This window comes from Dendrobates tinctorius, unplaced genomic scaffold, assembly GCF_039654945.1.
Source record: "Dendrobates tinctorius isolate UK_male_01 unplaced genomic scaffold, ASM3965494v1 ptg000005l, whole genome shotgun sequence".
Classification (NCBI taxonomy): domain Eukaryota; kingdom Metazoa; phylum Chordata; class Amphibia; order Anura; family Dendrobatidae; genus Dendrobates; species Dendrobates tinctorius.
In genome coordinates this window covers 29,218,501-29,234,045 of record NW_027361673.1, presented here as the reverse complement: position 1 = coordinate 29,234,045, position 15,545 = coordinate 29,218,501, and the positions used below count along the sequence as shown (strand labels likewise).

Genomic DNA, 15,545 nt, shown 5'->3' with positions numbered 1-15,545 from the left:
AAGTTGTGACTTTTCATAAGTTAGGGACAGTCAGGTTAAAAGATCCTGTTAAAATTGTGGCAATTGATTCTTCTCCTATCACCCAGGAGGGAATTTGTTTCATGACTGATACCTGATACCTTTTCTCTGAAAGTGGGTTCCACTCACGTGGAAAAATTAAGGTGTTTTGTTCTAAATAATCTGCCAGCTGGACTGGTACTGGGTATGCCTTGGCTTCAACGCCACAATCCTACTATTGACTGGGTCACGGGGGAGATCATTCAGTGGGGTTGTATGGCTAACGGTCTATGTTGTAACTTGACAACTCTTGTCACCCTAGTAAAACCTGTGTCGGTGTCGTCTGTCAGTCTGGAAGGTATTCTGGAGTGCCTGAAAGATTTTGAAGACGTATTTTCCGAAAGTGATGCTGAGGCGCTACCACGACATAGACCCTTTGATTGTGCCATTAATCTAGTCCCTGGAGCCAAGTTACCCAAGGCTCGCCTGTTCAATTTGTCCGGGCCTGAACGTCTAGCCATGAAGGAATACATTACCGAGAGTCTCCGCAAAGGGCATATTAGGCCTTCTATTTCACCTGTGGTGGCGGGCTTCTTTTTTGTTAAGAAAAAAGATGGTGGTTTGCGGCCGTGCCTCAACTTTCGGGAATTAAACAAGATTACTGTGAAAAATACATACCCTCTCACCCTAATTCCTGATCTATGTAACCAACTCACCGGGGCCAAGTGGTTCTCTAAGCTGGATTTACATGGGGCATATAACCTTATAAGAGTCCGGGAAGGGGACGAATGGAAAACAGCATTCCTGACGAGACTGAAGGGCTGTTCGAAAACTTGGTTATGCCCTTTGGTCTCACCAACGCTCCTGCTGTTTTTCAGAATTTTATTAATGTAATTTTCTCTGATTTAATTGGTAATTTAATTGGTCGTTTTGTGGTTATCTATTTGGATGACATTTTGATATACTCGGTGGACAGTCAATCTCACTTGCACCATTTGCAGATGGTTCTCATGAGACTGAGGGAGAATCATTTGTATGCCAAGTTGGAAAAATGCTCATTCTTCATGCAAGAATTATCCTTTCTGGGTTTGATTGTGTCAGGGGACGGGTTCCGCATGGATCCTAAGAAGGTCCAGGCTGTTACAGATTGGGTGCAGCCTCATGATTTGAAAGGGTTTTGGGCTTTGCTAACTTCTATAGGAAATTTATTAAGGGCTTCAAGCAGGTGGTAAAGCCTCTAACGGACCTCACTCTCAAGGGAGCTGATGTAAAAAATTGGTCTGTAGCTGCAAAAAATTCTTTCATGACATTAAAAAAATGCTTTTCTTCAGCCCCTGAATTGGTACAACCCGACCCGTCAAGACCTTTTGTCGTGGAGGTTGACGCCTCAGAAGTAGGGGTGGGGGCAGTTTTGTCTCAGGGCCCTCCTACCCTTACTAATCTGAGACCTTGCGCCTTCTTCTCTAAAAAAATTTTCTCTGCCGAGAGAAATTACGATGTCGGCAATAGAGATTTATAGGCGGTAAAGTTGGCTTTTGAAGAATAGAGGCATTTCCTGGAGGGGGCCGTTCATCCCATTACAGTCATTACTGATCACAAAAATTTGGCCTATATCGAGTCTGCCAAGAGATTGACCCCCAGACAGGCTCGGTGGGCGCTTTTTTTCTCGATTTCAGTTTACCATCACATTCCAACCGGGATCTAAAAACATCAAGGCTGATGCCTTATCCCGAAGCTTTGATTCGGTATCCCCTCCAGAACCTCCCTCCTCCATTCTTCAGCCAGGAGTAGTGGTGGCCGAAATCTCATCTGAGTTGCAGAGAGGGATTTTGGAGGCCCAGGCTCAGGCTCCGGGTGGTAAACCCCCTGGTAAATTGTTTGTACCGGAACGTTTCCGTCTCGGACTTATGCATGAATTTCACGATTCTATGTTGAGTGCAATCATTGAGCCACTCTGGGGAGAGCTCAAGTGCTCAGTTCATGCTTGACAGCCCAGGAATTTACAGGAACTGAGGGCTTTTTGCCAAGAACAGTGGGCAGCTTTACCATCTGAGAAAATAAAGAACCTCATCCACAGCTACCACAAAAGACTTCAAGCTGTCATTGATGTTAGAGGGGGCAATACGCCGTATAAACAAATGGGGTATGTAGACTTTTGATCAGGGCCATTTGGATGTTTTAGGTTATCATTATGATTTAAAAAGAGAAAACACAGTAGTTTGACAATAAATAGCTTCACCCAACCACTTACCATGAGTGGAGAAAAAGTTTTGGTGTTATCATTCATATTCTCAGAAAAAAGGTCAAGAAAGCAAAAATTCTGCTGGGGTATGTAAACTTTTGAGCACAACTGTACATAGTTTGGTTCATGAGAACTGAGTGCAATGGACAAGAAACATCCTCTCGCTGATTTGTCACCCCGCCTGTCGTATCCACTACGAGATAGACTTGCTGCGCACCTTTCTGCACATCAGTATCTTATGTGGGGTGCTTGCATTTCACTCCTATTGAATTCCTTCTTCATTTGCTAACAAATGTACATCCAGTTTGGAGGAGCGTGTTTTCATTGTGAAAATGTATTAGAAAACTGAGTCCTTAAAGAGGTGAGTTTCTAAAGAAGTTTGGAGGTCAAAATCTTCTGCTCAAATAGTGTTTTCTGTAATTGGTGAATAAGCTGAAAGTTACAGGAACGTTACTGGATAGGCGTGATGAAGGACGTCTGAAAATGGCATAGAGGATAGGCACGACAGAAGATGTCCAAGGAAACAATTCAAGATGTGAAACAGCGACTTTTGGCATCTCGATGTATATTGTTGGACAGGCTTTCATAGGAGACAGGCATCTCATATTCCACATGTCAACAAGTGGCCAAGAAAGGCCGTGTTCACCTGTACAGAGTCACTGTACTGATTTAACACCGCTGGATTTTTTCCTTTGGGGCCATTTGTATAGTAACAAGCCACGAACATTACAGGCACGCCAAGAGAACATACAGTGAAAAATTCAAGCTATGACCCCAGATGTCTTGCGAAATACACTCAACAATATGGACCGGAGCGTGCAGGAATGCTTGAATGCGAAGGGTGGACATTTCGAATACCTGCTTTAAAAACATCAGTTTCTCATGAACCAAGGTATGTACAGTCGAAATTTCAGTATTTAGAATTTTTTTGGGTAAAGTAGAGAGTGATTGGAAGATCACAGCATTGGTCCCAAATTATTGGACATGTATGACTTTCGTATAGTTTCATCTGAACCATACTTCTCTTCTTTCTATCATATTTAGAGCTCACATGGGAAATCTGTAGTGAATCCATGCTATCCTCAGAATTACATGGTGAATTTAACAATGAATCACATATTTGGAAGCCTGTGTTGTGCATCTTTTCGACCAGCAAATTACAATCCCGATCAACTCATAAGTTTTAAGGGCACAGGAGAGCCAGTTCAATGTATGGAGAGAGTAGCTACGCTGTTTGATTTTGCTGCATGCCAAGGGAAGCAAGACTGCTCATTTGATGGTGTTTACCAGCCCAAGGTGAAGGGAGGATTTTCGGTAAGCTGGTCTCAGACATTAGTAATGTGTGTTTCATCACCTAATAGTCAGTGCTACCAATTTCTGCACATAAAATATTAATGATGATTCTACTAGAATTATGCAGCAAGAGATCATCTCAACAGGTCTGCAGTCCAGTCTGTTCTTTTGTCTTGGCTGCTGAATATCAGCGGTGGACATACCATTATTGCAGCAGTGGCCCAAGAGGTACGAGGGCCACTTCCACTTCCACAGGTGGAATTATGCATTAAGATTAGCTATTGGACTGCAAAGGGCTCATATTGTGCTTGCACAGGGGCCCTCTACTACCTGCGTGCCCGCCTACTGTATATTACACTATGGTTATATGCATTTAGGACTATATTTTTAATGTGTTTACAGATTTTTTTTGTGTTCCAGGCATTTTCTGGTTTTTATTACACAGCCAATGCTTTAAATCTGAGTGGAAATTTCCAATTACCAGAATTCAACACAAGTATGTCTTCTTTCTGTAGTCAAGAATGGAGCAAGGTTTGTAGAATATTCTTTATTATAGTAGGATAAAATAAAAGGAAGAAGGGCTAGAAGCTACACCCATTTACAAAAATCACTCAGCCCATAATATCCAAGAAAGGAATCCTAGAACAAATATGTTGCACCTCTTTCTAAGCAGGGCAAAATACATTGCTACACTGTTTTAAAGTGATTTTCTTATCTTAGAAAATTGATAGCCTATCCTTAACATCGGACATCAATATCAGATTGGTAGTGGTCCGACATACAGCACCCTAACTGATAAGGAGGGATGTGGTGCTCCCCCAAGCACTGTGTCCCCCTTCATTGATTACCCACCCTATACTTTTAGTAGGGCCTGTCTTTAGAGCCCAGAGAAGCTTAGTCCCATTGAAGTGAATACAAATAGACTGTAATGTGAGGCACAGCTATCCGAAAAAGGGTCTGGTAAGCAACGAATGGGACAAATTGCCGACTGAGGTAGCAGTGCATTTTCAATCATTTGATCAGAAGGGGTGCCAAGAGTTGGACCACCACCAATTTGACTTTCATCATCCATTTAGATGGACTGGAGGACAACTTTGATACTTTTTCTGGTGTAATAGTGTTATGTGCATCAGTTTTTGGTAGGTGTTGGGAAAAGTAAGCTGCAAAGTAAGAATGCTTTAAAAAAAAAAAAAGGTGCTAATATTTTATTTTTAGCAATTTTTAAAATCCAAAGTGAATGAACAAAAGAGAAATCTATCACATCAATATTTGGTGTGACCTCCTTTTGCCTTTAAAACAGCATAAAATCTTCTAGATACATCATGGAAAACGATCAGGGAGGCGTTTGATTGGCTCCAAATCTATTGTACAGCAGCACACCGAACTCTAACATACAACCAATGTCATTAACCCCTTTACTCCCAAGGGTGGTTTGCATGTTAATGCCCAGGCCAATTTTTACAATTCTGACCACTGTCCCTTTATGAGGTAATAACTCTGGAACGCTTCCATGGATCCCGGTGATTCTGACATTGTTTTCTCGTGACATATTGTACTTCATGTTATTGGTAAAATTTTATTCATATAACTTGCGTTTATTTGTGAAAAGACGGAAATTTAGCGAAAATTTTGAAAACTTTGCACTTTTCCAACTTTGAGTTTTTAGGCTGTGTGCACACGCTGCGGAATCTGCTGCGGATTTTCAAAATCCACAGATAAATCTGCAGGTCAAAAGACCTGCGGTTTATCTGCGGATTATCCTGCGGTTTTACCATCTCCACAATGGAGGAGATGGTAAACCGCTGCGGAATCCGCAGAAAGAATTGACATGTCAATTCTTTCTGCGGTTTAGAAACCGCAGAAAATCCGCGCGGAAAATTCCGCAGCATCTGCACTGCGGTTTCCATTTCTCATAGGGACTAATGGTACTGTACACCGCAGGGCCAAATCCGCTGCGGATCCGCAGCAGAATCCGCAGCGTGTGCACACACCCCCATGCTCTTAAATCACAGAGATATGGCACACAAAAAACTTAATAAATAACATTTCCCACATGTTCACTTTACATCAGCACAATTTGGGAACCAAAATTTTTTTGTTAGGAAGTTATAAGGGTTAAAAGTTGACCAGTGATTTCTCATTTTTACAACACCATTTTATTTTTAGGGACCACATCACATTTGAAGTCACTTTGAGGGGTCTATATGATAGAAAATAGCCAAAAGTGACACCATTCTAAAAACTGCACCCCTCAAGGTACTCAAAACCACATTCAAGAAGTTTATTAACCCTTCAGGTGCTTCACAGCAATTTTTTTGAATGTTTAAAAAAAAATGAACATTTAACTTTTTTTCACAAACAAAAATTACTTCAGGTTCAATTTTTTATTTTATCAAGGGTAACAGGAGAAATTGGATTGGAAAAGTTATTGTGCAATTTGTCCTGAGTACGCTGATACCTGATATGTGGGGGGGAACCACTGTTTCAGCGCACGGCAGAGCTCGGAAGGGAAGGAGCGCCGTTTGACTTTTTCACTGCAAAATTTTTTGCTTCGTTTTTTATTTTTATTTTTTAAGGGGTTCAATAAAGGGGTTAACTATTGGGACAGTTTTATAGGGCGGGTCTTTACGGACGCGGCGATACCAATTATGTGTACTTTTATTGTTTTTTTTTAATTTATTTTCAAAAAATGAATTTATTAGGGAATATTTTTTTTTATTTATTTAGCGATTTTTTTTTATAAATTATTTTTACACTTTTTTTTTTTTTTACTTTATTACATTGTCCCAGGGGGGACATTATTGTAATATGTCTGATCGCTGATCTGACACCTTGCACAACAGTGTGTCAGATCAGTGATCTGCAGGCACTGCTGGAGGCTTTCTCAAGCACATCGCGCTGCTGCGGGGGTCTCAGGGAAGCGCGGAGGGAGCCCCCTCCCTGCCGATGCTTCCCTGATCCTCCGGTACACTGCGATCAGTGTGCGGGGTTAATGTGTCGGGGTCAGTTCGTGACCGCCCCTGACACATAGTGTTGGGTGTCAGCTGTGATAATCCGCTGACACCCGGCCGCGATCAGCGGCGCTCCCCACGGGGGGTGCCGCTGATCGCTATGACGTACTATTCCGTCCTTGGGACTTAGGTCCCAGGTCACATGGACGGAATAGTATGTCTAATGTAGGAAAGGGGTTAAAACTATCTTCAATGTAAAGAAGAATAAGTAGTGTTTGAAGTGATGATCTGCCCCACAAAGCCCTGATCTCTACATCCAGTCTGTCTGGGATTACATGAAACAGAAGGATTTGCACCAGCCTATTATATCAACAGATCTGTGGTTAGTCCTCCAAGATGTTTGGAACAGCCTCCCTGCAGAGTTCCTTCATGAACTTTGTGTACATGTGCCTAGAAGAATTGATGCTGTTTTGAAGGCAAAATGTGTTGACACCAAATATTTATTTGATTTAGATTTTTCTTTTGTTCTTTCACTTTTTATATAATAATTTGCTAAACATAAATTATTAACAATTCTATTTTTGAAAGCATTCTTACTTTGCAGCATTTTTTTCACACCTACCTAAAACTTTTGTACGGTACTGCAAATGAAAAACTTGTAGAGAAAAGGAAGCAGGCAATCTCGTCACATATATACATATATAAGTATTAAACCGAGTATATCTTTACGAGGTACATGCATGGAACTTATAAATTGGGGTCAATACACCAAAATGCATTATTTTATAAGAAAAGGTGCACATAGAGAACCATAGTAAAAGCTTTATTAGAAATCATCAACATACAAATATTTAAAATATCAATTAAAATATGGGAGACCGCTAGATGGCATCACAGGCAGTCCAAGCGTGTGGCCAGAGGTAAGAAAAATGAACAGCAATTAATGAAATAGAAATAACAAGCAAAACAGACAGCTTGTGCTACATATTGTCAAATATAGTACGAGACTGCAGTCATATCTAGCAAGTGCGACATGTTAAACTAAATAGAAACCTGCAGCCATACATAAATATATAAATAATTTGTCATGCAGTTATTAGCTATCATACATATTGATGTATGTTGCCTGTCATGTAACATCTAACCACAATGAAGGGTTATAGGGATACAATAGTCAGGAAACAAAAGCAGAAAGTATAATTTCCTTCTGCAGGGTGTGGTGCATAACCCCAGCATTGCCTCTGTAGGACTCGTTTGCCATGGTTCTCCATGTACAGATTTTCTTATAGGATAATACATGAAAAACTGTGAAGATCTCTCTTGGTGACCATCTAGAGGGACCATTAAAGTTGACCTGTCATTATGTCAAGAAAAGGCAGTATTTGCCATTTTTTAATTCGTGCTATTCCCCTGAGCATTCTGGGGTTTTTTTGTTTTTTTTTTCAAATCCGCCATGTAGTAACAGAGTTATCCGCCTTTCTATTTAGTGCTAATTTCTAGGGGTTTTACAAAAGGATTACCTAATTCTGCAAAGCAGCCTTAAGATACCCCCCTTCCCAGAGAATCCTAGGAGCCATGACAACTTGGTAAGGACAATAAAAATAGCCTAATAAAAAGACCCATATGTCTGGAACCAAATGACTGATTAGAAAAGAACAAAAGGGAATACTCAGTGGAACAGCAGGAATAAAATAGGAGCAAAAACTGTCCACTTGTGACAGGTCCATTGTAAACGAGTGGTCAAAAGTCCAAATCAATTTTCCTCCTAAATCCCTATCTATTTTATGCAATAATCTAAACTATTTTCTAATATACAATTAAAAATTCCCTAACTACACTATATGACTGATTTTCTATTTAGTTTGCATTTCCTTTTTGATTACACTAAATTCGAGAATCCCAGTGCATACTAAGGTGGTCAAATGAAGCATCATCTGGGGGTCAAAGGCTGCGGTCACTGTTAAGCCTCTGACCATCTCTTAAATGAAGCTTCATTAGTGACTCTGGTCACTGGCAGGTCAGCTTATCAGAAGCTGGGTGCTGAGGGAGGAAAAAGAAAGAGGAGGAGGGGGATGGGGGAAGGCGCAGCTAGAGTTGTCACAGCACAGGCATACTACACTGGAGGAGGCGGCGCCCAGACACAGGCATGATGGACGGCTGGCGGACGGCTGATACAGGGGGACACACCATACCTATGGGACGCATTACAGGCTTGAGGACCTATTTATAAAAGTCAATATTTCTGTGTTACTAAGGGGTCAGAAACAGAAGAGCCACCTTCACAGAATGCAGCCTTTTGATGGCTCTTTTACCTAAAAACGCCCTGGGGGGGGGGGGGGGTGACAGGTTCCCTTTAATAAAATTGTAATTGTTCAATTATGAAAAGTTCTTCTACACCTTATGTATCAATTCTGCAGTGTGTTAAGATTTCTGCTTTAAGTTAGAATTCAGAGGTGGCAAATCAGTGTAGTCCATGCCCTGCTAACACAGCTGCTGGAGATGATACGGTGTACATTGGTCTAGGTAATCTTGCCATTTAAAAGGTTTTGTCCCAACTTCGGTTTCAGGAGCGCACCATTTCCCTTATTGTTGAGTGGGCAAACACCCCTGATTGATTGACAGTTCGGGCCGCAGCTTTGTTATGCTGATGGCCCAAACTGTGCTACTATTTAAGGCAACTTTGCTCCTCTTCAGCCTCGTAAGTGCTGTAGAACTGAAGCTGGCTGGGATTAAGAGCTAACAATGCGCTCATGCAATCCCGGATGTTTCAGGCAGTGCTTACAAGCGTACAAGAAAACTTGTAAGTTCTGTGCTATTTGGCCACCTCAGCCGGGCCTTCTTGACAGTGCGCTATAAGCAAAAACATAGACATCTGTTATCAGGAGAAGAGTAGGAATTAAATTACATGCACTAGTAACCATCTGTGAAATGGGAATAACCTCTGGCTGAAGTAAATGTCTTATTTCATGTGCTGGACTCCAGGATGATTGCTATTAGCTACATTGACACCTTAAAAACTGAAGATATGTAAGTTTTCCAATTTCTAAATATACCTAAACAATAAAGGTTTTCTATCGCTAGCAGCAAAAAGAAAAATGGATTACATTTTTATTTTTTTTAAAAGTTGCGTAACTTACAAACATAAATCTAGAAAAGTGTCAGTGCCGCATTGTACATTGGATGTTCTATCATTTATTTTACTTATGCCAGAAACACACTAGACTCCATTCATTAAGACTGGCGTCTGGCAGAGCAGCCTTAATAAAGGCGCCGCTGCAGTAACATGTGTCTAATTAGGCGCTTGCTACTTTAAAAATAAGGCACACCTTACAAATACCATGTGCCTCCACCACAAAAGTTACTCTAGTCAGGGACTCACCAGTAAGGTTACTCCAGTCAGAGACTGGAGCACATTTCTGGTATAATTATACTAAAGTGCCATAAGTGTTGATGAATTTGCTGTGTGGGCTACACCAGTCCCTGTCTTGCTCCCACACTACCCACTTTGATGGTGCTGGTCACGAGTGGCTTAAAGCAAACCTGTCACCTGTTTTGGCCGCTATAAGATGCGGTCACCACCTTTCAGGGCTTATCTACAGCATTCTATCATGCTGTAGATAAGCCCCCGATCCGACCTGCAAGATAAGAAAAATAAGTTTTATTATACTCAGCCGGGGTGCGGTCCGGTGCCGTCCGGTCTGATGGGTGTCGCAGGTCCTGGTTCAGCGCCTCCAATCTTCTTGCGATGCCGCCCTCCTGCTTGCTTCATGGCTCCCTGGCATCCCACTCCTGCGCAGGCATTCTTACAGTATCTGTCCTGTTGAGGGAAGAGTAAAGTACTGCAGAGCGCAGGCACCGGGAAAAGTCAGAGGCCCAGCGCCTGCGCACTGCAGTACTTTGCTCTGTCCTCAACAGGTCAGAGAAGTATGCTTGCGCAGGAGCGCGTTGCCGGGGAGCGATGAAGAAGCAGGAGGGCGGCGTCTCAAGAGGGTAGGCGCCGGACCCAGACCTGTGACACCCATCGGAGTGGACCTGCCCCCCCCCCGGTGAGTATAAGAAAACTCATTTTTCTTCACTTGCAGGTCGGACCGGGGGCTTATATACAGAATTATAGAATGCTGCAGATAAGCCCTGAAAGGCAGTGGTTGAATCTCATAGCAGCCAAAACAGCTGACAGGTTCCCTTTAAATATTTCAAAAGTAGCAAAAATGTTTCCCTAATTTCCAATTTCACAATTTTTTTTCACATTTCAGGGTGTTTTACTTCAGAATTCTGGCGTTAACACCTTGATGAATCAGGCCCTATGCTACCATGAGCACAATTTCTATGATGAACATATAACATAGCTGGATCACGCACCGTTACTTTACATGCACCTATATACACTAGTACATGTGTATTTTCACTACTATTGTCTGGCATGGTTTCTGTCTTTTTCCCTTCAGCTTCCACACATCCTTTTGAGATTTGATGAAACTTATGCAAGATCCTATTGTTTTTCGGCGAATTACATCTATCATCTATTAGTTCATGGCTATAAATTCGACAGTGAATCTTGGCCTCAGATACTGTTTCAGAAGGAGGTAAAATAATTATTTCTTATAGTGAGTTTACTGTAATTAGAAAGTGTCAACACATTGTGATAGTCATCTCCCCACATAACTATATTTTCTGATCTTTGTAGTGGGCCTCTTTTATCAAAAACTCACTGATTGCTTTAATTTAACTACAGAAATGAAAGTAGAACTCTGGTTGAGATGGGTAACCATGCCACCTTTTCATTTCCACAGTTTTGATAAATGAGGCCCAAAATGACTTTATAAGGGTACATTCACACAAAGTTTGTTTTTTAGATATTTTTGGAGCGGAGTCTGCTCCAAATGACGGCTGAAAAAAAGCCCTGAGAAAACGGTTGAAAAACTCTTTCTATTCTTTTCAATTGTAAACCCCAGTGGTTGCTTATATGTTCAGGCAAATTCTTCTGGCACTTTCTGCTACGAACTTTCTGAATGTAAAATGTATATGAAAAAAATTTAGGCTCTGGACATCCATTCTTTCATTCTAATAATTGATGGGAATACCGGAGATCAGATATTTATCGATAGTTGTATGGGAAAACACCAATATCTGGTGTAATCCTATTACAAGACCAGATATTTGACTTACTGACATCACCAACCATATATTGGCTCTCTTATAACAGCCACCGCGATTCAGAGAAAATATACTTTGAAAAACTGATGGGGGAATATGCATTTTGGATGACTAGTCTGGGGTCAGTCCTGACCAGTTTATCCCCAACCTGCTCTCTATGAATGACAGGTTCTTCCCACTGTATGTGCATAAGGAGAGACCTCTCATTTATGGTGTCCAGGGAGGGAAGAATCCACCAGGGATCTACCTCGGAATAGTCAGTCTAAATGCCTAGTACCATGCCAGCTTTACAAAATATTTATTCACTGGAAACCCACATAATAAAACAATAACACAGCCATACTCTGATTTATGCTGCCTGTAGTTCGGCCAGGATGGATCAGATGACCATTATAAGGTAATCTTGGGTTTCTGCTAATATTTTCTCAGGGTTTCGGCTTACTGTATTTTTATTCTGACATTTTGTTGTCTCTTTTTGATCGGCAGGTTGGCAATAGCAGCATTGCATGGTCCCTGGGTTACATGCTAAATCTCACCAATATGATCCCTGCAGAAAGACCGCTGATTCTTCTCCCCATGAGGCCTACAGTGTTTGCTGGACTCCTCTTCTTGTTTGCAGCAATATCATTACTTTGTCTCATACTCCTTGTAGTTCTAATGGTGCGGGCTTGCTAGACCTACTCTTCAACATTTAGAGTAAAAAACTATCTAAGTGATGAAAGCAAGGAATTATGTTCATCCAAGGATTATCCAAGGATGTATAAACATTCACCTGTCAAGGAACTAAATTCTTATTACAAACTTTTGTACATTATTATAAGAAATGAAAAAAATGTACAGTGCCAAGTACAGTGTGCCGGGGGGCACAACCTCATATCACATGGATGTAACTCAGGGCCAGGAGAGCGGACAATGCACTTCGTCATTTCTTCTATAATGCCAAGATGGGATGCGGTATAAAGCAAGCCATTAACTATGTGTTTTATATGAATGGTTATTATCGTATTATATCAGAGACAGTGGACAATGATGGACATATAGATGTATAGATGTCTTATTCTAGTCTGGTGACTATTTAAGTTTCTTATTTGTTATTTCAATTTTCTGTAGAAACTTTTCTCATACATCATTAATGGCATACATCGTGAATAGTTCGTAAATAAGTGGAAAAGCAAAATCCTGCGCCATCTGTTCAAGTGGGTTGCTCTCAGAAAACCATCACAGCTTCCTTTCTGCAAGGTGTCCTCTCTCAGGACCCGTCTCCGATCGATCACTCTGTCTCTTAGTCACTTCTGCTCAGGATCTCGCTATCCCTTCGGCCTCCTCTCACACTCTGGACACCCATAATGCGGTACGGCTCACTATGGACCTTAGGTCCTCTTCCTATGAACTCCAGGTGATATCTCACTTCCTAACAAAAAATTGTCCCTTTTCCTCTAGCTCAGCCTTTCCCAGTCTGGGCTAGTCCCAAACATCAACTCTAACAGTCCCTATGGTCAAACTGCATATATTATCAATATCATTAATACCTTTAGTGCATATCATGATTATCACTATACATCACAGTTCACTTTACATCACAGTTCACATTAATAACATTAAACTTGTTTCTTCCAGAGGGAAATGTGGCCAGCAGGTCCACTTCCTTTCACTACTACAGTTATAGAAGAATAAACTTCATCCAGGTTGGATTTGTCTGCAACTTTCCTTTTAGGGTATGTTCACATAGAGTTTTCTGCCACACATTTCATGCTGAAAATCTGTGAAACCTGCTGACAAATCATCTCCCTATATTTGAAAAGGAAAAACTGTGTTGCCTTTGATATTCAGTCTCTAGGGTGAAAACAGCTTCAAGTCAAGAGTCACTTATTAAAGCAGCTTTGGAACAAATCACACCTGGAAACTGCATTGGGAAGTCACACATGCATTACTGCCACTGAACAGAGTATTTCCATGTGTAGATCCACGTCAGTTCACCCCCGATGGTCAGTCTTCAACGTCTCCCTCATACTTAACTGCAGATATCTTAGTGAATAAATAAAGAATTGAAAAATATGAAAATTTGAGTCCTCCTCAGTAATTTATAGCTTTTTATGGCGAAGTTTTCTATCTACTGGCTGAAGCGGTACAAACATACCGTATATTTTCCTATATCTAAATAAAGGGTTGTCATTTTTCAAAGATAATTTCTCCAAAGACTCAGGAAGGCAAAAAAAACCCATACAAATTTTGCTTTCATTTACCTTTTCAGGATGCATCGCTGCTGCCCACTGCTCTCGAGGCTTTGTTGCAGTGGCGTAACTACAAAGTTATGGGCCCCGATGCAAACTTTCAAATGGGGCCCTCCCATGCCAAAATACACGCACATCTCCGCTCCATACACCAAGTACACGTGCGGCTCAGCTCAATACACCTCGTACACGCGCCGCTCAGCTCCGTACAACTCGTACATGCACATCTCCGCTCACCTCGTACACGCGCAGCTCTGCTCCGTACACCTCGTACATGCACATCTCCGCTCTGTACACCTCGTACACGCAGATCTCCGCTCTGTACACCTACCTCTCTGCTCTGTACACCTCGTACACGCACATCTCCGCTCCGTACACCTCGTACACGCACATCTCTGCTCAGTACACCCCGTACACGCACATCTCCGCTCTGTACACCTTGTACACGCACATCTCTGCTCCGTACACCTCGTGCACACATGGCTCCGTTCCATACACCTTGTACACATGGCTCCACTCCGTACACCTCGTACACACACATCTCCGCTCCGTACACCTTGTACACATGGCTCCGCTCTGTACACCTTGTACACACACGCTCCGCTCTGTACACCTCGTACACACATGGCTCTGCTCTGTACACCTCGTACACACATGGCTGCGCTCAGTACACCTCGTACACGCACATCTCCGCTCCGTACACCTTGTATACACATGGCTCCGCTCTGTACACCTTGTACACACTGCTCTACTCCGTACACCTCGTACACACACGGCTCCGCTCCATACACTTCATACACACGGCTCCACTCCGTACCGTACACCTTATACACACACAGCTCTGCTGCATCCACCCTGTAAACCCCTCCTGATCCCACACATAAACTTACCCTCATCCATGACAACCAGCACAGCAGCGTCCTACACACCCTGAGGCTCCTGATCATGTGACCCCTAACTCCTCCCCTCCTGTCACCTCATCACAGGTCCTGTGCACACAGAGCAGCCATCGTGCGCTCCTGAATGCACGCCTTCCCCCTGCACTCCGTAGTCACAGAGCTCCATGTGACCGGTGACTGAGAGTGATGGCAGCAGGTCTCATCCTCCATCACCAGAGACACTGGGGCTGCCGGCTGCTTCTTTGCTGGACTTTGTTACTTGGCTGCAGCAGTGACATCACATCTTCAGTGCTGCACTCAAACATTGAAGCTCGGGGGCCATGCTGATGTAAACAGCACATGCCACAGACAACCTCTTTAATAATAAATAAGCAGTTTCAGTTCCTATTCACTAACTGGGGATTTGACAAGGTGCTGGCTGACAACTGTAGGTGAGTATGCAGATCTGATGTTGTAAATAATTCATCCTTAACCCCTTCATGACCTATGACATATAGGTACGTCGCAGGTTGTTTCCCGGCACTTGATGTTGGCCCCGACTCGGATCTCTCATCTCACATTTCGGCACCTGAGAGTTGATTTGATCAGCTGTCATGTGCCCCTAACAGCTGCGGCTAGTATCTCGATTAACCGATGGCTATTTACATGTTAAATGCCTTTGTCAATCTCTGACAGAGGCATTTAACAAGATTGTGCCAGAAGCATGCCACTAAGGCTAGTTTCACACTAGCGTTTATTTCCTGCAGCGCACGGCGCCGCTAAGCCCCGCCCCCTGCCG

General features: G+C 42.4%; 1 protein-coding gene across 2 annotated transcripts in view; it reads left to right on the top strand.

Moving 5' to 3' along the window:
* ENTPD3 (ectonucleoside triphosphate diphosphohydrolase 3) overlaps nt 1–13,698 on the top strand; it is a 120,065-nt gene extending 106,367 nt beyond the window's left edge. The window contains exons 7-10 of one of the 2 annotated variants that reach the window (XM_073569108.1): nt 3,284–3,553; nt 3,953–4,063; nt 10,929–11,066; nt 12,124–13,698. In XM_073569108.1, the coding sequence (XP_073425209.1) occupies nt 3,284–3,553; nt 3,953–4,063; nt 10,929–11,066; nt 12,124–12,312 (708 nt within the window). In that variant the 3' untranslated portion in view covers nt 12,313–13,698. The remainder of the gene's footprint in view (nt 1–3,283; nt 3,554–3,952; nt 4,064–10,928; nt 11,067–12,123) is intronic. The other variant, XM_073569119.1, reaches the window with a different exon arrangement.
* The last annotated feature ends 1,847 nt before the right edge of the window (nt 13,699–15,545 follow it).